Genomic DNA, 26,480 nt, shown 5'->3' on the forward strand with positions numbered 1-26,480 from the left:
GTTATAAATTTGCTGGACACTATCGGCTAACTTCTTTGATCTCTCAGATACAGCCTTGATGTGTTCACTTCCCTCAACCCATTTCACTGTCTTCTGCCAGGCCGAACAGTAAGTTGTTATATTCTGGCTATATCCTTTCGTCTTTATGTTACTTTCTTTTGTTAAAATTCAAGTAGGGCTGTTTGGTATTCATTCAATTTTTCTTTAACTGGAATTAATTGGTATTACGTTTACTTTTATTTTTAATTATTTAGGAATTATATTTGTTTGGTTTTTTATTCCTTTTATTTTTGGTCTCTGTTGGGTTGGTTATGATATATTCATCTTCTCGCTTTTTGTCTGCTGCGTATATATCATAACAGATACAGTGGCCTTGCTTTTTTGCTGTATTTCCTTTGGTTTTGGCTGCCGGCCCTTGAAGACATAGTTAAAATCTTAGGATCTGTAGCATTAAGTACTATTTGCATATTTTCATTTATTTTATTTAATTTTATGTAATCTATTTTTATTTTTCAGGCACCTTTTAATAATTTTTTCCTTTGTAACTACACCTGACAGGTGTAGTTACAAAGGAAAACATATTTGTCTATATTTCATTATATATCTAATATATTTGTCTATATTTCATTATGGTTGCTGGGTATTTTTGCTGTTACTAGCAGTGTTCTGGATCCATAAACCAGCACAATATATTATTAATTTTTTCATTCTTTATTAGACATTGTTTAGAGATTAATTATGACTGAAGAGAATTGCTGTTCAGTTTTTTTGGGCCAAAAATAACAAACCCGAAATCCTTCATGAATTGATAGAAGCTTTTAACCAAACCTTCCATGAAACTTAATATAAAGTAAAGTTCTTGCCCTACTGCACAACATGTAGAAATTAAAGGCTGCAATACACAGGAATGGTACCTGAATAATCTCAATAATTGAAAAAGTATTGTATGTATTATTGTTATTTTATTACAAAGGAGCAATAAATTTGGAAAAAATACTTAAATTCTGGTTATTTATAATCCTTCATTAATATGTTCATTGCAACCTTTTGCAGTAATAATCTAATTGTGATTTATTTATTGTGATCTAATTGTGATGATGTTTTAATGAATTGAGCTAAACTTTTAAAGAATGTTTATAAATCCTTTCTTCCTTCCTAAAGACCATTTTTACATTATCATTCTCTTAAATGTTTATTTATTTATTCTACCTACTTCATTCTTCATTATCCTATCTCCAAAATAGCTGGCTATACTCTGATAGCTGAAAGGCAAATCAAATAGTCACGACTGCTTTGCTGTGAAAAAATGAAATTGTTTTTTCATATTCTTTCATCTATTCAGAAAGGGTTTCTGCATGCTACAAATTAGGAGACATTGAAAAATTTAGCTCCTGGAACGTTGATTTTAATGCAGTATTATTTCTGTTGATTTGATAAATGGTATTTATCTTTCACCTTATTTAGAAAGAAGTAATAGCTGCTCTACCTAAACTGATTAAATTGAATCCGATAGTTGTTAAGGAAGTTTTTAATCGCCTTCTTGGTTGCAATGGTAAGTTGGCTCCTAAATTGAAATATCTTAATATATGTCTTTATTTCTCATTTCTTTTTAATAACAGTATTTATTTACGCTTACAAAGCATAATATACAAGCATTCTTGATACCAACTAAGCAGTATTGTAAAGCATTCTAAATTTTAACTCTATTAGTACTGCATTTGTTATTTGCCTTTATTATTTCTTATATCACTTTATGATAACTTGTTGTCATAATGGTAAGCTTTTAAACATTTGCTGTTATATTATTTTCTTTTTAGAAAAAAATTCCAAATAATTAAAATACTGTATTGGTATTCCTATTTAAAAAGTCTCTTTTTTGCACATGATATATTGTTAGCTTTTGCATTTAAGCAGTCTAATTCCCTCCTGTCCTTGCAATTCTCTGATAACATTTTTAAATGATTACAAAACACACAAAAACAATGGTGTAAAAGTGGATGCAATCAATTGAAATCAGAAAGAAACATGGCATGGAACACATCTGGAAGAAATTCCACCATGACAATTCATAAATTTTTAAAGTTATAGCAAGCAAAGTTGATAAAGCAAAAAAGTAGAAAAAAATTAAATAAATAACTAAAAAATTTTGGATATGATTTGCATGCACAATAATGAGGCAATTCATCATCTATTATTTATTAATCTAATTTATTAATCATATTAAATTTCATTGTCAATTGAATTGTACTTTTTTAACTAAATAAATATAGCGACCTAGTTATTACAAATGTAACGTCATAAATTAATACATATATGTTGACGGGATAAGAAAGTCATATAACGTAATTCTTAGAAAATATTCGATACCGAAATACAGGTATATAGTGTTATAACTGCATTGGGATATAGGTTTAGGGTTATATTTTGTATTGGAATTTTATTGAACTTGAATAGAAATCATAACTTAGACCAGAGCAGCAAAGCAAAAGGCTCAGCTAGTGGAAGTGCTGTGGCTCAGGGGAGAACTGAGGGGGGGGGGGCGGTTGTCCTCTGAATCACAGTCTAATGAAATGCACCGCTTGTTTGATGTTTGTGGAGCAATCAGGAACGGGATATGATATTGCCAAGGGGGTATTGTCTTTTTTGTGTGAGAGTGATGTAGGGAGTATAAGGAAATCAGGCACCAACTTGGCATTGTTATGGGCTTATATGAGAGCTTGAAGGACAGGAAATTGAGGGGCCCATCAAGCTCTCAGCTGCCCACATCAGTGCCACTTGAACATCACGCTAGTCCCAAAGGAACTAGTTGTTGTATGTGACTCTATTGTCAGGGAAATGGGGAACATATTGTGCAAAAAGGATAGATGGAACAGGACCAGTGTATGTCTGCCAGGAGCAAAGGTTGATGACGTTGTAGGGCAGATATCATCCTTTAAGGGCAAAGGGTGATACTGTTGTACACGTTGGCACTAATGATATTAAGAGTAGGAGACCGGAAGAATTACTTAACAAGTGCAAGATAATGCTGAAAAAAAAAGCCGTCAGTTAGGATTGAATTTGAAAGTGTCTGCAATTCTGCCCAGACACGATAGGATGGAGTATATGATGGGAGCCTTGTTGATCAATTCAGCCCTTGAGAGATTGTGCAAGGCTCAAGGGGTAGAATTTTTCTCAGCCTGGTCTGTGTTTGTTAACATTAGAGACTGCCCCTACAGGGATTGGATACACTTAAATAGAAAGGTTGCAAGAATATTTCCTGATGCTGTCGAGGCAGAGTTAGGTGGGTCGGGAAACTGCTAGCTTGGGCTATATATAATATAATATAATAGATTAACTGTATTATTATATAATACTATATAATAGATTAACAGTAGCCACTGGCAGAGGTAAAAGTGATTCTTGCACTACTTCTATTGAAATGAAATTGAGCAGCAGCCTGGAAAGCAAGGCAATGGGAATTTCCAGGACTGCTGGGAGTTATAGTGGAACAAGTAAATACATGGGCTGTGTTACAGTAACTAAGAGTAGAAACAGGTGCATGCATGTACACCAATGCTAGGAGTATAGTTAATAAATTCGATGAGCTTGAAGTGCTAGTCAAGATATCAAAGGCAGATATTGTTGGGATATCAGAGACATGGTGTCACACAGACGTAAGAAGTGCAGAACTGGAATTTGGAGAGTACAATGTGTACAGAAAGGATAGACAGGATGGGAGGGGAGGAGGGGTTATGCTGTTAGTTAAGAAACACATAATGCTGTTAGTTAAGAAATATAGAAAATCTAAGGAAGTGCATCCAGTTGATGTGGGTGGACAATGCAATGTTGAGTCTGTTTGGTGTGACATAAGCACTGGGAAAGGAAAAATGAGAGTAGGTGTGTGTTATAGGCCTAATGAATCTGATGAGTATAATAAGCAATTCTGCAGAGAAAGAGAGTGGGCCAGTAAATTAGATCGTCTTATAATGGAGAATTTTAATTTCCCGGATATTGACTGGAATTTGTGGGTTGGTCACTCTCACACTAGCAAGGCTTTTGTGGATTTATTGGATGATTGTTTTCTGCTGATGGGATTCTTCCTCTAGCTCAGAATAATCACCTGAGAGGGCATAAATTCAAATTGAGGAAAGACAGATGTGGGATAGACGTGCGGAAATTTGCCTTTAGCCAGCGGGTGGTTGGTTGGTGGAACAGACTTCCATCCCTTGTGGTGGAGGTTGATAGCCTAAATAAGTTTAAGGCTCAGCTGGACAGGTATTTTTTCTACAGCAGCATGTTCGGGAGGCAACTAGAGGGAGTAATACTCTTGATCTGATTCTTCATTCATCAAGGATCTACAGATAAATGAACCACTAGGTGGCAGTGATCACAGTCTGCTGAAGTGGGATTTACTCAAAGAGGTAACTACCATCAAGGGTAAAGGGAAGGGTACTTTCTTAAAGGTGACTGCAGTGGTCTGAGACAGTATTTAAATTCTGTACGGTGAAACCAACTGATGCTGTTACCAACAGCAAATTCAAAATGGAAAGCATTCAAAGAATTCATCTTGGAAGCTACTAGGCTTTTCATACCAATAAAGAAATATTGTTCAAGATTTAGGCCAAAATGGATGTCAGATGAACTAATTAGACATGTGACAGAGAAGAAAAATGCATGGTATATATATAAATTAACATGTGACACAGAAGCCAATGATAGATATAAGCTGGTCTGTAACCAAGTTCCAAAGGAGGTTAGGCAGGCGAAGGCAGATTACGAGAAATCTTTGGCAAAGGATGCAAAGAAAAACAGCAAAGAGTTCTTTACTTAGGTAAACTCTAGAAGGAAGGGGATGAATCATATTGGACCACATGATATCGATGGTTCGACTGTTGATGATCCTGCTCAGGTAGCTAACAAACTAAATGAATATTTTGCATTGACATTCACATATGAGGAGTTATTCAGGGAGGGGAATGCCAGAGGTGTGTTCAACTCTGCCAGTAAGCTAGATAATCTTGTAATAACTGAGAGTTAATTACTTTCTTGTAATAAACACAAGAAAGGCACCTGGGGTGGATGGGATCTATCCAGTTATATTAGTGGAGGTAGCAAAAGAAGTAAGCAAACCCTTAGCCATAATTATGAGAGCTTCTCTGGACTCAGGGAGGTAGGTACCCGTGGACTGGAGTTTGCAAATGTGACCCCAATCCACAAAGGCGGATCAAATGGAGAAAGGTAATTACAGATCTGTTAGTTTAACTTCTGTTCCAGGAAAATTAATGAAGGCACTGGTTAAAGAAGCATTGCAGGATCACCTAGACAAGACTTCAGTTATAGCTCGGACACAGCATGGGTTTGTTAAGGGGAAGTCAGATGCCTCCGTAGCCAGGTGGGCAGGAGCAGCAGTGTGTAGCACATGCTTCTTGATTAGATCGAGGTTCGAGCCCGTGAGCCACCAAATATGGAGGATGTGGAAAGGTCAGGGAATGACCACCGCATATCCCCGGAGCAATATGGTCTTAGTTGCTAATGCTCCTAAAAACCAAATAACAACAACAAGGGGAAGTCTTGTCTGACTTATTTGACTGGATACTATGATGTAGTTACAAAGGAACTGGATGCAAAGAATAACTTTGATATCATATATTTGGATCTTAGAAAAGCCTTTGATACTGTTGCACATGGAAGACTGCTGTACAGATTGGGGCAGTGTGGCATTGGAGGCAAATCGTTGCTATGGATAAAGGGATGGTTTAGTAGTAGTAGTAGTGGCATGTGATGCAAGAAAGCAAGTGTTATGAGCTTATGCAGCATCAGCCAAAAAAAAAAAAAAATCACACCATTCCCTCCAAATGCCTGTCCAGTTCCTCCTTAAATTTATTCAACCTATGAACTTCCACAACGACAGATGGAAGTTTGTTCCAGCAATTAACCACCCGCTGGCTAAAGGCAAATTTCTGCACATCTATTCTACATCTGTCCTTTCTTAATTTGAATTTATGCCCCCTTAGGTTCGTAATCTGAACAAGTGGAAGGATCCCATCAGAATTCAGCGTGCTCAACCCATTCAAGGCCTTATACACCTCAATCAGATCACTGAGCAGGTGCCTAGTCTCCAGCCACTGCAATTTGCAGAACTTAAGCGTCTCTTGATAAGAGGATCCCTTCATTCCCCTCACCTATCTTGTTGCCCTTCTCTGTACACGCTCAAGTAAATCTACATCCTTCCTAAAATGAGGCCTCCAGACCTGCACGCAGTACTCAAGGTGTGGCCTGACCATTGCCTTATACAGAGGGATAATCACCTCCTTTTCCCTGCTAGCAAAATTCCTATATATCATTGACAAAACCCCATGACCTGCCCTGGCAGCCTGTCTGCATTGCTCAGAAAACTTCATATCTGACTGCACAATTACTCCCAGGTCTTTTTCATTTTCTACCACCTTAAGTGTAGTACCACACAGTTGGTACATTTCTCTGGGGTTACTTCTACCCATATGCAGTACTTTGCATGTCAAGGTAAACTTCAGTTGCCACTTCTTAGCCCATCTGCCCAAATTATCTAGATCCTGTTGCAGTAACACACTGCCATTACTGTCATTAACAACCCTGCCAACCTTTGTATCATCTGAGTGGGAGAAGACAGAGAGTGGTAATCAATGGATACTGCTCTTCGTGGACTAATGTTATTAGTGGAGTCTCTCAGGATTCCGTGTTGGGTCCATTGTTATTTTCTGTATTTATAAATGATATTGATGATGGTATATCAGGCTTAATGTCCAAGTTTGCAGATAATGCGAAGTGTAGTCCGTGTTTGGTCGTGAGGGTAAGCCAGCACGTGAGCAGGTAATTCAAATCCTTTCTTATTTCTGTAAAACAAAACTATTCTTTCTTTTATGATAGGCAGCAGCACTAGTAGAGAAAATTGACCCATTCTGTAAAATAACTATTTTACAGAATGGGTCAGATTTTTTTATTATTTGGAATTTTTATATTTTCCCATGTTTCTGTACAGGTAGGAAGAAATTATCTTCAGTTTGACATCAAATCGGTTAGGCCTATCAGACGCAATGGCTATAGCTAGCTGTACCCATTGCAAAAGAGTTTTATTATATTTTTTATTTATTTATTTTTTTTTTTTCAGAACAAAAGACACAGTTGTGCAAATTCTTAATTAGTTAAATAGTTAAAGTGGAAATTGTTAATCAGAAAAAATGCCTTATCAACTTAGACAACTATTTGTGTAACGTTAACATCATCCTGTGCCTCCATCTATGAAATGAATCTTGAACTATTCTTGTTTGTAGTACAAAACTGGTCCATTCCATAAAATAAAACTTCGGAATTTTTAAATATTAACAACTTTGTGCACACTTAGGAAAAAATATCTTCAATTTGAGACCACATCTAGCCCGATCGGTTAAGCCTATCCTTCACACTGACTGTCAAAAGACTACGCTTCCATATTAAATATATTGATGCTAGTCACCTAGAGTATTCTATGTCCTTTGACACAGAATGTTCTAGGTAAACCTTTTATAAAATTTTCCATTTCTTGAAAATGCATGGTAGTAATTTTAGTTTTCTCAAAGACTGCCTGAACTAATCCAGTTCCCCATGAAAAAAAATGTAATGCACCATGTACCACTAGCATTAATTATATAATGATAGTGGCTCTGCAACCCATGGAAACTTGGAAAGCGGGGATGCTGGTGGTTCAGGGGTCCAGCTTCAACACACCACTTTGGCCCCTGCTTCAACAAGATGGGTGGCCCTGGGTGCTCAGCCAGGATCAATTCGGTAGTAGGTTTGCCTGCAATGGTCAACCGGTGCAGGCAAAACCGTGCCAATGCCATGCCCCTGCCCTCATGGTCTGAGGGACAGGATTCAAGCTGGCCAGTATACAGAGTGCATTTATTGCTTGCTACAGGTAGTGAGCATCTCGTTTGGACTCCATAGTGGATGGGGAGCCCAGGCACTGAACAACAATTAAAACAATTATGAATCCTGATAAAATTATTTCTTCTGGGGCCTTAACACGGTCCCTACATGAAAACCTCATCACTGACCCCACTGATGTCATTTCAGCAAAACGACAGAAAACAGAGACAGTATCAGTTCGAACACCCCATTACCTGATAATACACTCTACAGGTGAGAAAGCTGTAGGAAAATTGTCACCCTTCTTTATCCAGAGGGGTTGAGGGTCTCCTGAATCTATAAAATGGCTTTGCTCAGGCGACATCCTTGTAGAGACTAGAAGTGACAAGCATTTGGAACAGCTCCTCCAAGCTACATCTGTGGGGTGAATGCCAATCACAGTTATCCCTTCCCCCTCCACTAGACACTGAACTCATCCCGTGGTGTCATCGCCGAATAGGATCTCATGGATGTGTCTGAAGAGGAAATCTGTTCTGAATTGGAACCCCAAGCAGTGAGAGCTGCAAAATGAATATTCATGCATAGGGATGGGAAACTTGTTCCCACAAGAAACATTATCCTAACATTAAAATCACCAACATCTCCTAATGAAATCAAAGCTGGCTACATTAACTTTCCAGTGCTTCCATAAGTCTCAAATGCAGAAGAAATATCATTTATGTCAATGAGAAATTATGGGAGTGAAGTTGAAAAATATGTAATTAATGATATTGAAATTTCATGATTACTTACTGAAAAAACCTTCAAGCCTACAGGCAAGTAAGGCTCCCGGGGTTGATGGCATATACCCTTAATTTTAAAGTAGGCAGAAAGTGAGTGCATTGAACCATTTAGGCTAATCACGAGCACATCACTGGACTCTGGTGAGATTCCATTGATTGGAAAAGTGCCAATGTATCTCCAATACATAACGGCAGTTCTAAGAGTGTAGTGGGAAATTACTGACCAGTCAGTCTGACTTTAGTAGTAGGGAAAATCATGGAGGCAATGATCAAGGGTGGAATACAGGATTATTTAGATAGAAATGGAATTCTGAAGGATGCAGCATGTAAAGGAAAAATCATGTTTAACAAATCTGGTTAGTTATTTTGACAGGATCACTCGTGAGCTGGATTTAGGGAATAATTTCATCATTGTTTCTTTGGATTTTAGCATATCATTTGCTCAGTCCCATGTGAGCAGTTACTTTATAAGCTGGAACAGGTTGGAATCATAGGGAAAATCCTGATTCCAACAGGATGGATAGCAGGATGGCTTCAGGGCAAAAGGCAGATGGATGTTATAAATGGTTATTCCTTAGATTGAGTTGATGTAACAACTGGGGTTCCTCAAGTATCAGTATTGGGACCACTGTTGGTTTTGATTTTCTTAAATGTCATTGATCAAGGGATGGAGGGAGTGATGTCTAAATTTGCAAATTATGTAAAGATTGGTAGTATAGTTAATGATCACTGCCAAGTAGAGCTTCTTCAGAGTGATCTAGATAGACTTCAGGGATGATCAGAAAAGTGGCAGCCAGCATGCTTTAATCCAGCAAAGTAATTGGTCTTACGTAAACCTGGGTGAACGTACCCCAAAATAACATACACTTGGTGGAGTTGAACTTAATCAGTGGTGGAAGAAAGGGACTTGGGAGTTATGATATGGTTAGACATGAAGTTCTCTGAGCATTGTAGACAGGTTGCGAGTAAGGCCCATAGTGTCCTATTAATAATTTTTCAAACATTTGCTAGCACAGATAAGGACATCAAAATCCCATTATATAAGGCTATTGTTAGACCGCACTTGGAATATTGTGTTCAACTTTTGAGACCACACTTAAAAAAGGACATTGATGTTTTTGAAAGTGTCCAGAGACAGGTAACTTGCCTGTTGAGGTCAGCAAAAGGAAATCCTTATTAGGAAAGACTTTGAATGTGGGTTGCACAGTTTGGAAACTAGGCACCCTAGAGGTGACTTGATTGAGGTGTTTAAGGCTCTGAAATGCAATGTAAAATGAATGAGGATGAAATTTTCACAGTTATAAGTGATTCTAGAACTAGGGACCATAAATTCAAGTTACGTGGAGAGATGTTTAGACGATTGCAGGAAGTTTTATTTTAGTCAGCGAGTTATAAATTACTGGAATAAGTTACCTACATGCGTGGTAGAGGCTGACAGTTTGGGGAAAATTGAAGGTCAGCTGGAGCAGGAAAATGCATAGGTTGTCTATTTCCTTTTCTCTTATTTTATTTATTTATTTTTTTTAATTTTATTATTATTTTTATTTATTTTTTTATTTATTATTATTTTTTATTTTTTTTTGCTGGTGCAGCTTAAGCCTTAGGCTTCCTTGCACCATATGGTCATTACTAATACTAAATCCTCTAAGGTGCTTTAAGTGCCAGAAATATGGACACACAAATTGCCTATCATGTAGCCCCGGCACACACTCGATATGCTGCAAAGGACCATGCAACTTCATCATATTCAGCTACAAAACCCACCTGCATTAACTGCCAAGGGGAACATCCTGCTTATCATGAGCATGCCAGAGGTGGAAGGAGTTCCACCTCTGGCATGCTCATGAAAGAAGAAATTCAAAGACTTAAGGCAGAGCTAAACATATCATATCAGTAGGCAAGAAAAGCAGTAAAAACCTATGATTTACAATCAAATCTACCTACGCTCAGAAGGAGGGATATGTTCCATTGGGACTGACTGAAATGACCATCCCACCAAAAGAGTCATCCACTCCCATCGCACGCTACCTGTTAAGTTCAGGAAAACCCACACAGAAGGACCAGTCAGCTGCCACTCCTATATCCTTACCTCCTAAAGCTCCACCATTAACAGAAGAAACTGGTGGTGAAAAGAATAAGAAGCCTGAACCCCCCCCCCCCCCAGTACTTAAGAAAAAATGGATTTAGAGGAGGTACCACCAGATGAAAGAGTCTTGGAACTCTTTGCAGAGGAAGAAATGGACACAGGACAGTGTTCATACTTCCCAAAAAAAAAAAGATAAATCCAAGATTGACAAAAAATAAGCCCTCAGCACATCGGAAGCCACCTGATAGACCCACCAAGCCAAAATAATGGATAAATTCCTACACTGGAATTGCCATGGATTCTAGCATAATACTGATGCCATCAAGGCATCCACAAGCAGTGTGCTTTTGCTTACAGGAAACATATTTCAAGCCGAATGTAAACCCTTTATTTCATAAGACTGCTATCATATGTAAGGATAGAATTGGGGATGGATCTGCCCATGGTGGAGTTGCTATCCTTGTGAGCAACCAGACCCCTTTCTAACCTGTACTGCTTTTCACTAACTTAGAAGCGGGAGCTATTCACCTTATGGTTGGGTTTTTATTAGCCATCTGTTCGATTTACTTGCCACCTGGGCTGACATCTCTCAGAGAGACCTTTATGATCTCACTGCGCAGTTGCCTTCCCACGTCCTAATTCTTGGGAATTTCAATGGACGTAATACCCTGTGGCATAGTGCTGACATTAATGGAAGGGGACATGTCAAAGAGCATATGCTTGCTGACAACAGCCTATCCTGTCTAAACGTGGGAACTAACACCTTCCAGATGCCTATCTGTATGTTTTCTGCCATTGATCTTTCTATCTGCTTACCTTCTCTCTTCCCTTCACTTTACTTGGGAGTTGGAGGAGAACCCATATGGAAGTGATTACTTTCCCATGATAACCACTCTGATTAATGGAACACCCACGTCTTTCTGTCAGGTTACCATGGTGGAGTATTGATGAGGCTGACTGGAATGCCTTTCAAAACCTGGCAGATTTTGATATCATTACAGTCAGGAGCTATTAATGATGCAGTTACAAACATCACCAAACATATCGCCCATGCAGCTGCAATTGCAATTCCAAAAACATCCACCCGGTTTCCACCTTTTTCCAAACCATGATGGGTATGGAAAGGATCCATGGTGAAAAGATTGCATCGCAGCAGAAAAAGCTCAAAAGAAAGCTTTGAGAATATTCCGACAATATCCTACCCCAGACAACCATATGGTCTCTAAACGTGCACAAGCCAAAGAATGCTACATTCGGAATCAGAGTCAAAAAGGAAGAATCGTGGATTCATATCACATTATTTATTACCCAGACAACTAGCACCAAGGCGATCTGGAAAAAACTGAAAAATGAAGGAAAAATATATAGCACACTCCTCATCAGTTCTGGAATATAATGGATGTACTATTGCAGACTTAACTGCAATAGTCAGTCTCTTGGTGAGACATTTTCTAATATTTCAGAGCATCATCTTAATTCCTCAGAGTTTCTAGTCCTTAAAAACAAAATTGAAAAGTAGGCCTTGAAATTTGTCCAAGGGTATTTACGCATGCAATAGGCCATTTACCATCCATGAGCTGAAAACAGCTCTCACTTTGCTTTTGGACCAGATGACATCCATTATGAAATGATTAAACACCGTTCAACAAAATCCCTGAACCACCTGCCCTTCCTATATTTCAGACCATCCTCTTTATTCCTCAGAGTTTCTGGTCCTTAAAAACAAAATTGAAAAGTAGGTCTTGAAATTTGTCCAAGGGTATTTACGCATACAATAGGCCATTTACCTTCCATGAGCTGAAAACAGCTCTCACCTTTACTAATCGTAAAGGCACTAAGCCTTTACAATTAGTAAAGGCTTATGTCCAAAGGCACTAGCCTTAGTAAAGGCTAGTGCCTTTGGACCAGATGACATCCATTATGAAATGATTAAACACCTTTCAACAGAAATCATGGACCACCTGCTCTTCCTATACAACAGAATCTTCCTTGAAGAGCAGTTTTCAGACATGAGTCGTCCTGAATTTAGCAGATCATATACATTCTCTATGAAGGTGGATTCAATATTCACTTCTGCTGGATGCCCAGCCACATCGGGATTACAGGAAACAATTTGGCTGACATTGCAGCCAAATCTGCAGCCCTGACAAATAACTTTGTCCTAACTTTGTCCCCTATACAGACTATAGGCAAGTAATCCATAGTAAGTTACATTTTCAGTGGCAAGATTTGTAGCATCACCAGGTTAGAAACAAGCTATATCGGATTAAGGCTGTGATCTATCTTTGGCAGACTAGTCTATGCAGGGATCCTAAAGAAGAAGTTGTTCTTGCTTGGCTCTGCATAACACACAATCATCGACACCCTCCTTTCTGCTGAGGGATGATGACCCTCCTATGTGCAAGCAAGGCGATACCGTTTTATCCTAATGTACCTGTTTGAAAAATGCTCGTTTTACCATTTTTAGCCATCTGACTGAGCCATATATACTCAGTTAAGTTTTAACTGATGGTGACAATGTGTCAGCAGCTTTTAAATTTTTGAAAGCAATTATTATTATATACATTGATATGAAATATACAATTTATTTTTATTTGTATACTGATTTTAATTTTTGATATATATATATATATATATATGAACTTTTGATGAAGTAACCTTTTTAAAGGTTAACAAACTCCTTGCCTACCTTTTTTGAATAAGAGAAATACTTCACTGTCCATGATACACACACACACACACACACAGTAAATATTGCTCTCTTCCATCTCCTGCAATAAAACTTTTATAAAGAATATAAGAAAATATGGTCGATGAATAAGTTTTCCCTTTATCTTTCAAAGGTTTGAAATGCGAAGTTTCACTTCTTTTTCAAGAAACTTTATTGAAAAAAAAAATTTTAGACAACAGCTCATTAAATATAAACTCTGTTTTGCTACCAGGTAGCAGGTTTACAGTGCATTAAATCCTTAATACGTATAGCTACAATATGAAACAGACAAAATAATATAAAACTAACAGCTATATTAAATTAATTTTATTAATAGCGACATTGTTTAAATTTTCTCTATATGTCATTTTTAAATGAATGCTTTAATTTAAAACTGACTTGAACATGTTTAATAGGCACTTGTTCCCTAATACTGTATCGTGAAAAGATTCCCAATGAATATTATTCTTACTCTCTTCTGCATAGTAAACAGTCATCCTAGATGTCTGTTTCTTCTGAGGGCTGATGACCATCCTGTGTGTAAATACACACCAGTTGTATGCTATAGAGTTTCCATGGACCACATTACCACCCATAATTACCAAAGGTGTATGGTGTACACCATATACCTTTGGTAATTATGGGTTTGCAATTAATACCTTTGAAAGACTGGACGGAGTACTACGAAGGATTTTTAAAAGAAGACTGGGAAGAGTTCAAGACGATGGACGATTTTGGTTTAGAAGACTCGGGCTTAAAAGTTTCTTTTAGGGAAGAGGAACTCCTGCTAAAGGAAGGAAGGAATGGCAAATCACCTGGACCTGGACCTGGATGAGTTTACATGGAACTTCTGAAATATGGAGGAAGAGGAGTGGCTGTTCTGATACAAAAACTGTTAAATAGTATACTGAGAGGAGAAGAAATACCGAAAGAAATGATAACAGGATATATTACATCAATTTATAAGAAGGGTGATCAGAAAAGCTGTTCAAATTATAGAGGAATATGCATTCTGAACCCGCTGTTAAAGATCCTTGGAAAATGTATCGGGAACCATTTAGAAGCCCAAATCGAGGTATCAGAAGAACAAAGTGGTTTTTCAGCTGGGAGGTCATGTATAGATCATATCTCAACAGTACGACAGATCCTTGAAAAATGCCAATTAAAAGGAAAAAAAATCTTTATGATTTTCATTGACCTTGAAAAGGCATATGACAGTGTTCCAAGAAAACTCTTATGGGAAGCACTGAAAGAGGCAAATATTGATGGACAACTGATTAACATTATAAGGCAATTTACAGGAATAATAGATGCAAAATTAAAGTGGGATCAGCTTTGTCACCTGAATTCCACACTTCAAAAGGCTTATTACAAGGTTGTTGCATGTCACCAACACTTTTCAAAATTTATATCGACATCTTCCTGGTCAAAAAAATGTAATAAAATGGGATTGCCGATTAATAAAAACACCTATATTCACAATTTACTTTTTGCAGACGATCAGGTGGTGATAGCACAAGACTTAAAAGATGCAAAGTATGCATGTTGTCAATTGTTTGAGGAATATAAACAATGGGGTCTAAAAATCAATTTTAGCAAGACTGAAATGTTGTCTTCAGGGCCAGGACACGTTCTAAATATTGCAGGTTTTAAAATCAAACAAGTCGATAAATTCAAATATTTGGGATCAATCTTACAAAGTGATGGATCATCCCAAGCAGAGATCAATAAGAGAATTACAGACGGCAGAAAGGCTATCGGCATGTTAAACTCTGTTCTGTGGAGCAAAAATATCCTACATAAAACAAAGAAACTTATATTTCAAAGATTGTACAAAGTGTTCTATTGTATGGAGCGGAAACCTGGACATTGCATAGGCAAGTGGAAAACAAATTGCTCTCCACAGAAATGGATTTTTGGAGATGCTCAGCAGGAACTTCTAGAAGAGACAGAAAATGGAATGAAGACATAAGGGAAAAAATGGAAGTGAAAAAGACTATTATTGACACCATCAGAGAAAAGCGTCTACATGTAAAACAGATGCAAGAAAACAGATATCCAAAGGCTATCCTGGAATGGATACCTCCTGGAAGGAGGAGAAGAGGAAGACCTAGGAGGACATGGATGGATGAAGTATGGGAGTGCATGACAGCCTGAGGCTTAACCGACCAAGACACCTTGAACCGCACTTTATGGTGGGAAAAAGTTCCTAACAAGAAATAACTTGTAGGCTGAGGAAACCCATTGTAAATGGAAACACTCCTCTTGAAGAAGAAGATATGGTGTACACAGACTCTTTAAGAGCATTACAGGCTTTATCAGTAATGAGATGTAATCCTCATTGCATTCTGCCCTGGATTCAACAGATGTTACATTCCTTTTCTCCATGTTCATTTGACATCCATTTCTGCTAGATCTCAAGCCACATTCAGATCAAAGATAATGAACTGGAGAATGTTGCAGCAGCTAGATCAGCACAAACCTCCTCAGTGTGAGAATTGCAACATCATATTAACTATCCATCAAATTTGTCCTAGTGTCCTTGTTTTATTATTGAACATCTTTTATTTTTTGCCATTCTTAGTAAGACTGAGCCCTCTACACTAAGTCAAATTTTATTTGACATTGACTGTGTTAACCATTTTTATTTATTTAAAATCATTACACTTGTTCACTATTATTTAAAATATAACTTCTATACGGTTTTTACTGATATTTATTTTTATGTGTTTTGGCTTAGTGACCAAATTCCAATTGTCACCAAAATATGTTTTAATTTTCTCAATTTTTATATGACTCAGCTTGAAGCTGATGCACTACAGACACCCAACAAATAGTAGTAGGTAGTAGTAGTGGCACATGATGCAAGAAAGCAAGTGTAGGAGCTTATGCAGCATCAGCCAAAAAAAAAAATCACACCATTCCCTCCAAATGCCTGTCCAGTTCCTCCTTAAATTTATTTAACCTATCAACTTCTACAACGACAGATGGAAGTTTGTTCCAGCAATTAACCACCCGCTGGCTAAAGGCAAATTTCCGCACATCTATTCTACATCTGTCCTTTCTTAATTTGAACTTATGTCCCCTTAGGTTGGTAATCTGAACAAGTGGAAGGATCCCATCAGAATTCAGCATGCTCAACCCATTCAAGGCCTTATAGACCTCAATCAGATCACCGCACAGATGCCTAGTCTCCAGCCACTGCAATTTGCAGAACTTAAGCCTTTCTTGGTAAGAGAATCTCTTCATTCCCCTCACCAATCGTGTTGCTCTTCTCTGTACACGCTCAAGCAAATCTACATCCTTCCTAAAATGAGGCCTCCAGACCTGTACGCAGTACTCAAGGCGTGGCCTGACCATTGCCTTATACAGAGGGACAATCACCTCCTTTTCCCTGCTAGCAAAATTCCTATATATCATTGACAAAACCCCATGACCCACCCTAGCAGCCTGTCTGCACTGCTCAGAAAACTTCATATCTGACTGCACAATTACTCCCAGGTTTTTTTCATTTTCTACCACCTTAAGTGTAGTACCACACAGTTGGTACGTTTCTCTGGGGTTACTTCTACCCATATGCAGTACTTTGCATTTGTCAAGGTTGAACTTCAGTTGCCACTTCTTAGCCCATCTGCCCAAATTATCTAGATCCTGTTGCAGTAGCACACTGCCATTACTGTCATTAACAACCCTGCCAACCTTCGTGTCATCTGCAAACTTCGACCTTAAGCCTGATATACCTTCATCAATATCATTGATAAATACACAAAACAACAGTGGACCCAACACCGAACCCTGTGGGACTCCACTAATAACATTAGTCCACGAAGAGCAGCACCCATTGATTACCACCCTCTGTCTTCTCCCACTTAACCATCCTTTTATCCATTGTAGCAACTTACCCTTAATACCATTCTGCTCCAATTTGTACAGTAGTCTTCCATGCGCAACAGTGTCAAAAGCTTTCCTGAAATCCAAGTATATGATATCAAAATTATTTTTTGCATCCAGTTCCTTTGTGACCACATCATAATAATCAATCAAATTTGTCAGACAAGACTTTCCCTTAACAAACCCATGCTGTGTTTGAATTATTGCTGCAGTCTTGTCTAGATGATCCTGCAATGCATCTTTAACCAGCGACTCCATTATTTTACCCGGAACAGAAGTTAAACTAACTGGTCTGTAATTACTCGTGTCACCCTTCGATCCACCTTTGTGAATTGGGGACACATTTGCACATCTCCAGTCCGTGGGAACCTCCCCTGAGTCCAAGGATGCTCTCATAATTATGGCTAAGGGTTTGCTTAGTTGCTTTGCCGCCTCCTTTAAAATAACTGGATAGATCCCATCCACCCCAGGTGCCTTTCTTATGTTTAACTTCAACAATTTCTCCTCCACTTTGCTCTCAGTTATTACAAAATCATTAAGCACACTGCTACAATTTGATAACCTTCTTTCATTTTCAAATTGTAATAATTCCTCACGTGTGAATGTAGATGCAAAATACTCATTCAGTTTGTTTGCTATCTGAGCAGGATCATCAACAGTCGAACCATCGATGTCAAGTGGACCAATCATATTCATCCCCTTCCTTTTAGAGTTTATATAAGTAAAGAAATCCTTGCTGTTTTTCTTAGCATCTTTTGCCAAAGATTTCTCGTAATCCGCCTTCGCCTGCCGAACCTCCTTTGTGACCTGATTACAGACTAGCTTATATCTGCCACAGGCTTCTGCGTCACCTGATAATTTATATGCATCCCATGCATTTTTCTTCTCTGTCACGAGTCTCATTAGTTCATTTGATAACCATTTAGGCCTAAACCTTGAACGATATTTCTTAATCAGTATATAAAGTCTAGTAGCTTCCACGATTAATTCTTTGAATGCTTCCCACTTAGAATTTACTGTTTGTAACATCGTCAGTTGATCCCACTGTACAGAATTTAAAAACTGTCTGAGACCACTGTACTCCCCTTTACGGAAGCAAAAACCCTTTCCTTTACCCCTGACGGTAGTTACCTCTTTGAGTAAATCCCACTTCAGCACACTGTGATCACTGCCACCTAGTGGTTCCTTTATCTGCAAATTCTTAATACACGAATGATCACTGCTGATAACCAGATCAAGAGTGTTACTTTCTCTGGTTACCTCTCGAACATGCTGCTGCAGAAAGCAATCATCCAATAACTCCACAAAAGTCTGACTAGTGTGTGAGTGACCAACCCACAAGTTCCAGTCAATATCTGGGAAGTTAAAATCCCCCATTATAAGACATTCTGATTTACTGGCCCACTCTATTTCTCTGTACAATTGTTCATTGTACTCATTCAAGTCATTAGGCCTATAACACACTCCTACTTTTATTTTTCCTTTCACAGTGCTTATCTCACACCAAACTGACTCAACAGAGCACTGTTCATCTATATTAACTGGGTGCACTTCCTTTGATTTTATGTTTTTCTTAATTAACAGCCTAACACCCCCTCCCTTTCTGTCCTGTCTATCCTTTCTGTACACATTGTACTTCCCAAATTCCAGTTCTGCATTCCTTATATCTTTGTGACACCACGTCTCTGCTATCCCAACAATATCTGCCTTTGATGTCTTGACCAACACTTCAAATTCATCAAATTTATTTACTATACTTCTAGCATTGGTATACATGCAAGCATACATGCGCCTATGCCTATTCCTTGTTACCCTAACACATCCCATATACCCAACTATTCCATGATGACTGCCATCCGTCCCTGAAACCCCCAACACCCCTCGCTCCAGGTTGCTTCTTATTCTAATAGAAGTTGTGCAAGAATCACCTTCACCTCTGCCTGCGGTTACTGTTAAACTATTAGTCTTTGTATCCCCCCAAACTAGCAGTTTTCCGACCCACCTAACACTGCCTCGCTAGCATCAGCAAATATTCTTGCACCCTTTCTATTTAAGTGTATCCCATCCCTGTAGAAGCAATCTCTCCTGTTAACAAGTACAGTCCAGGCTGAAAAAAAATTCTACCCCTTGAGCCTTGCACAATCTTTCCAGGGCCGAATTGATCGACAAGGCTCTCATCATGTACTCCCTCCTATCGTGTCTGGGCAGAATTGCAGACACTTTCAAATTCAACCCTATTTCACGGCTTTTTTTCAACAGTGACCTGTACTTGTTGAGTAATTCCGCCGGAATTACATTTTCTTCAAAATAACTGATTTGACATGGTGAGCATGATAAATTAAATCCAAAGAAAATTCTTAACTTGCTGCTTCATAAGCTTCAGGTTTCATGAAAATAAAATTAACAATTTATTTTTATTTTATTCACTTTGCAACTTCGACCAGTTGAACAAGATGCAAAATGTTACATATGCTCTGAACTATTAGGACCCGGGTTCTCAACATGTGAGTTGCAACCTCCAAGAGGGTCGCAAAGTGTTTTCTGGACGGTTGCCGCAGTTATTTTTAGTTGCAATTATTTTTATAGAAAATTTCACCACAAAGGTTTTCAACACTTATTTATTTAAATATGGCATATGGCTACACTGCAATATTCTACTAGTGATTGTAACACTGATTTTTAATTCTTGGGGAAGCCAGTGAGATACAAAGATGCAACCAATATCTCTGTCCAATAACACTATTCAGAGACACATTTCAGATATGTCCATAGACGTGAAAAAGTTTCTCTATTGTTTTCTTTTCAAGTTGATGAATCAATGGTGGTGCACTTGAAACTACTACAAAAGGTGAAGATATTATGGAGAAGATAAATACCTTTTTTGAAACTGGAGGACTATAGTGGAAAAACGTCCGTGGGGTTTGTACAGATGGCGAACCAGCTATGCTAGGGTGAAAGAACTTGCTTTCACAAAAAGCAAGGAAGCAAGTTCTTTGGGAACAAGTTCTTTCACAAAAGTGAAAGAACTTGCTCCTCAAACAAAGGGCATTCACTGCATGATTCACCAATATGCTCTTGCCAGTAAAACTCATCCAGCTCCTCATTTACATCAAATCTGGAGCCCTCAACACTTGCCTGTTTAAAGAACTCAGTAAAGATATGAATTCTGATCACGAGTTTCTTCTTTTCTACACTACTGTATGCTGGTTGTCGAAAGGAAATGTTGTCAATTGTGTCTTTGAGTTGAAAGATTAAATCAAGTTGTTCCTGGAAGTGCAAGGGAAACATGACCTTGTGGCTTACTTCAGTGATGAAGCTTGGAAGAAAAGAGTTGCTTACTTAGCAGACATTTTAGACCAGCTGAATAAGCTGAACCTAAAACCTCAGGGAAAGGAAACACACATTATCCATTTTCAAGACAAGCTGCAAAACTGGCATCAGAGAGTAAATCCTGAAAACATTGCCATGTTTGAAAAACTGTGCAGTGTGGTAGAGGAATCTGAAGGGGAACTAGATGAGAATCTGAAGGAGGAGATTACTGTGCACCTTGACTCCCTTGAAAAGGAATTTCAGCGGTACTTTCCTGAGCTTACAGAAGAAGAAGCTGCACTGGTAGGAAACCCATTCTCTGCTTCCCTGAATGTAGCCAGCATTCTCGATGAAGTACAGGATGAATTCTTGGATCTGTGGAATGATTCCTCGGCACGTAATTTGTTTTATGAAAAATTGCTGACTCAGTTCTGGTATGATATGTATCAGTCATATTCAAATGTCACCATGCTTGCCTTTCGAGTTTTACTTCCATTTGCCTCTACATATCTCTGCGAGATTGGATTTCATCACTTCTTCATATCAAAACAAAGGCAAGAAACAGACTGAATGTTGAGGATGGCATGAGGTTAGCTTTAACAAACACTCAGCCGCTAATTTTGAAGCTGGTTGCCCAGATGCAGTAAAACCATTGCATTAAATATTAAGTTAGAATTATATTCTGAAAAATCTATTTTTAATGTGTTTTCTTTACCCTATTAAAAATCCCTTTTTATGCAAATGTGACGTGGTCGCAACTCGAAAAAGGTTGGGAAACACTGTATTAGGAGGATCCAAAATTCTTCTCTTTAACCCTTCTGAATGAAGAATACTTCTGAACTCTGATAAATTCCTATTCTCATACCAAATAAAAAAATTATCACATAAGTTATTATATCACTTTGTTGACTATTCTACATTATTATTATTTTTTTTTTGTTAATAAATAAAGAATGTATATGAGGAAAATGCTAACAATCAACCAATAGGTGGTAGACGACTCTCATCGACCAGTGCAATACCACCACTTTGCTTATTGGAGGCTTGAAGTGGTGAAACCCATGTTTAGTCTCTAGAGCAAAGTTTCCGGCATTCCCCTCATACTTCTCTTTCAACCCATGCACGGTACTAAGTACTATAGGTTTTGATGCCTTTCGTGTTTGGGGTTTCCATAAAAAAAAAAAAAAAAAAACTGGAGGTGAAATTGAAAACAGTTTCAGCTGGTGAAATGTGCTATGTTACACATGAGCAAATGGTGATAAATGCACGTTAGATACTAATATCTTTATACAATGATTAATATTTTAGTAAGTACAGTGTTGCTCTTTACTTAAGAACAGTTATTTGAAAAAAATAGTCCTGGAATTTGCAGAACATAAAGTGTGTAAAAAAATTTAGAAAGCTGCTATTTGTTCTTTGTTTCTTTTTTTCTAAATGACAGTGATGGGGGAGCTGAACATCACTTATTACAACTGTAGGCTGTGTTTAATTCAGGTGCATGTTGTTTCAATTTTCTCAGTTTACTTAGATCAGCTGAAGATTTTGAAAAGAGATCATAACATAAGGGTGTGGTGAAGTTTAAATCTTTTATCTCTTGTTTAGATCTCTAAATTCAATAAATATTTGCTAATTACATGTGATGAAATCTTAATTTAAAGATAGAAGCCAACTTCTGTGATGCATTTATTAGGAAAGAACACTTTACTATAGTTTACTTTGACAGAAAAATCTTCGAAACACCATAGAGTTATGACATACTCAGTGATTTCATGATCTGTTTTTGAGGAGACATCCTCAAAGATACTTTCAAGCCTTGAAATACTGCTGGTGATTATAATAGTCAAATGCTGCTATGCTGTGGTAGCAGCATTCGACTATTATAATCAGTTTGACTATTACATTGGATCTGGCCATCAGTGATATGATAGATCTTTCCCTACATCTATGAATAACTTATATGCTAAGGTAATTGAACCTCCCCCTCACCATTACATCTTGTTTCTAAATTCAAGCTAAATGGATCAGCCATTTAGGTTGAAAAATCTTATTTTCACCCATTTCAAAACATTTGTGTTAGCTGATGTATTCCATCTATCTGTTAACAAATCACATATTTCTGAAATATGAAATCATTTATCATCATAATTTCATATATAATATGTGCAAAATCTAGCTGTCTCTCAGATTATTTCTGAGTGGTCACCATACTATAGAACCCTATTGGACACGTTTCTATCCTCTCTCTCTCCCCAAACAAACTGTTATACAGCCTCATGCATTTGTGTAACATAAATTTGAATATGATAAGGTACAGTATGCACACTATATTGAGAGCTATTACTAATGGCTACAAAACGGTAAATCCACTCTCTCTCAACCCATTGAAATGTGAAGTATCACTGCCAGTTCTAAAGTGAATTGCCAATCACAGTGCGATTACAGGGTACCTACCCACCCACCTATGATTGCCAGTAAGCCTTGAAACGGTGCTGTCTAGGTAGTGGTATACTCAGAGAATGAGTAACAGTAGTCTTCTCTATCGGTGAAGCATTACTTTTTCGAGGTAGTGCAATACATGGTAACTTGTTGTGGAGGTAGTCACAATATGAGATACAATTAAATCGATGCTATGTATACTACTTTTGTAGTTTCTTCTATTACAGAAAAATATATAGTGTATTACCAATCCATAACATATTACACCATGTGCGTTTTATTACTCTTTTAAAAAAGTACAATTTGGAGCATATAGAGATATACATTACAGTCTAGTAATAAACTTGACTGTAATGTATATCTCTGTATGCTCCAAATTGTGTGCCATATAAATATCCTTGGAATAATTTCAATCCTAATTGGTAATACATAGCATAATTTATACTGACTTGTTCAATACTGTACTGGCCCTGCCACAAAAAGCTGTCCTCCACCTCCATTAACCCATCCAAGAACAGCTTTGTGACATACTAACAAGACTTCATAAGAATAAACTGATTTAAGTTTTGTTGTTATTGGGTCTCCAGACATGCTGGAACCTTAAGAAATGAATATGTTATTATGCAGCCAAAACAGAATTGACGGTTTCTTTAATATAGCATATACTGATTATAAGCTTTTAAGAACCATGGCAAAAACCAGGAAGATATGTGACAAAATTTTGACAATAGTTTGTTTACAAATAGGCACGAGCAGATTGTACTTGCCTTCTTCCATATTGGTCATACACATGTATCCAAGTACGATTTAACAGAAACATCCTCCATTTTGCTATAGAAGGTAAGCACCCTGAAACACTATTCGTGGATTTTGATGAACTCAACCTCAAGTAAGATTCAAACAAAATACACTTAGAATCAGAAGACCATCCAGTTGATAAAAATCTGTAAAGGTGAGTGGCTGCAAATTTAATGTTTTTATTTCTTCAAAAGATATCTAACTAAAAGTTTCTAGTGCCCATTGTCTCATTGGCTATTGTTAGTCTAAGTTTTGTTTGGTACAGAACAGCAAAGTTTATTACAATAATTATGAGTAACCTCCCATAATTTATTTAATCTGTATCATTGTATCATTTTATCATCTTAAATTTAACAAAACTGGGTTTTTTCCCTCTCCTTAATTAACTTTATAATTTTAATTGTGCTTTTAGTTGATTCTGGTTCCAGTTTTACTAGTCCTTTGACACCTGCAGAACTTCTGATTGCTCTTCATAATTTGGATCCTTCAAAATGTGATATGAAAACTATAATTAAAGGTAAGCTTTATTCTTTATCTTTACATTTACTGTTTTTAAATGCTTTCAATATTATAAAGAAAAATTAACTTAAAATTTCTTTGTACTATACTTGAAATTTTTATTTATATTCCAGTTTATTGAGGTGGTCCAGGCATGAGGCTGCAAATCGATACTACACTCAGGGTAGTGGGAATGAAAAAGACCTAGGGGGTAACTGAGCAGTCAGATGTGAAATTTTCTGAGCAGTGCAGAAGCGCTGCAAGAGTAGCTCACACGGTTTTCTCAATGGTATATAGGAGTTTTGATAGCCTGGATAAGGATGTGATTATCCCCATGTATAAGGCAATGGTCAGGCCACACCTTGAGTACTGCATACAGGTCTGGAGGCCTCATTTTTGAAAAGATGTAGTGCTGCTGGAAAGAGTACAGAGAGGGGCAACGAGATTAGTAAGTGGGAAAAGGAGTTGCTGTTACCAAGAAAGCCTCAAGTTCTGCAAATTGCAGCGTCTGGGGACTATATTTAATAGAATGGGCGAGTAAATCAGATTGTATTATAATGGGGGATTTTAACTTCCCAGATTTTGACTGGAACTTGTGGTTTGGTCATTCGCACATTAGCAAGACTTTTGTGGATTAATTGGATGATTGCTTTCTGTAGCAACATGTTCAAGAGGCAACCAGGGAGAGTAATAATCTTGATCTGGTTATCAGCAGTGATTATTTGTGCATTAAGAATATGCATATAAAGGAATCACTAGGTGGTGATCACAGTGTACTTATGTGGGATTTACTTAAAGCTACCATTATGGGTAAAGTGAAATGTTTTTGCTTTCATGAAGGTGACTACAGTGGTCTCAGACAGTTTTTAAATTCTGTACAGTGGGACCAACTGATGGTGTTACCAACAGCAAATTCTAAAGGGAAGCAAAGAATAAATTAATCATGGAAGCCACTAGGCTTTTCGTATCGATTAAGAATGCTGTTCAAAGTTTAAGCCTAAATGGATGTCAGATGAACTAATGACACTTCTGGCAGAGAAGAAAAATTCATGGGATGCATTTAAATTATCAGGTGAGACAGAAGCCTATGGCAGATATATGGTAGTCTGTAACCAAGTCACAAAGGTTAGGCAGGCGAAGGCAGATTACGAGAAATCTTTGGCAAAGGATGCTAAGAAAAATAGCAAGGACTTCTTTGCTTATATAAACTCTGAAAGAAAGGGGATGAATGAGATTGGTCCACTCGATATCGATGGTTTGATTGTTGATGACCCTGCTTAGGTAGCTGACAAACTGAATTAGTATTTTGAATCTACATTCACACATGAGGAATTCTTTAGGGAAGTGGTGGACAGAAGCTTATTATACTCTAACAGGGAGCTAAATGATTTAGTAATAACTGAAAGCAAAGTGGAAGAGATTGTTGAAGTTACACATAAGAAAGGCACCTGGGGTGGGTGGGAGCTATCCAGTTATATGAAAGGAACCCTTAGCCATAATTGTGAGAGCAATCTTGGAGCATTTTCAGGAGAAGGCCCCATGAAGTGGAGATGTGCAAATGTATCCCCAATTCACAATGGGGCATCAAAAGGTGACGTGAGTAATTACAGACCTGTTAGTTTGACTTCTGTTCCGAGTAAAATAATGTAGTCACTGGTTAAAGAAGCATTGCAGGATCATCTAGACAAGACTGCAGTAATAATTCAGACACAGCATGGGTTTGTTAAGGGAACGTCTTGTCTGACCAATTTGATTTGATTCTGTGATGTGGTTACAAAGCAACTGGAAACACAAAATAAGTTTGATATCATATACTTGGATTTTAGGAAAGCTTTTAATACTGTTGCACATGGGAGACTACTGTATAAATTGGAGCAGTATGGTATGAAGGGCAAGTTGCTACAATGTATAAAACTGTGGTTGAGTGAGAGATGACAGAGAGTGGTAATCAATGGATGCTGCTCTTTGTGGACTAATGTTATTAGTGGAGTCCCTCCAGGGTTCGGCAGTTATCATAAGTAACTCAATTAATTTGGGAGGCGCAATGTGGCCTAAGTAGCTCTTGCGCCAGAAAATACCACAACAACAACAACCAGGGTTCGGTGTT

The 26,480-nt window shown here is 37.7% G+C and overlaps 1 protein-coding gene across 1 annotated transcript in view; it reads left to right on the forward strand.

The window, feature by feature from the left end:
- Positions 1-26,480, forward strand: part of Sym (symplekin scaffold protein) — a 662,620-nt gene that overhangs the window by 572,750 nt on the left and 63,390 nt on the right. The window contains exons 27-28 of the mRNA XM_090376545.1: positions 1,465-1,552; positions 24,288-24,392. Of these exons, the coding sequence (XP_090232671.1) occupies positions 1,465-1,552; positions 24,288-24,392 (193 nt within the window). The remainder of the gene's footprint in view (positions 1-1,464; positions 1,553-24,287; positions 24,393-26,480) is intronic.

Source organism: Mastigoproctus giganteus, chromosome 6 (genome assembly GCF_048544385.1).
Source record: "Mastigoproctus giganteus isolate SK-2022 chromosome 6, ASM4854438v1, whole genome shotgun sequence".
In the NCBI taxonomy this organism is placed as follows: Eukaryota; Metazoa; Arthropoda; class Arachnida; order Uropygi; family Thelyphonidae; genus Mastigoproctus; species Mastigoproctus giganteus.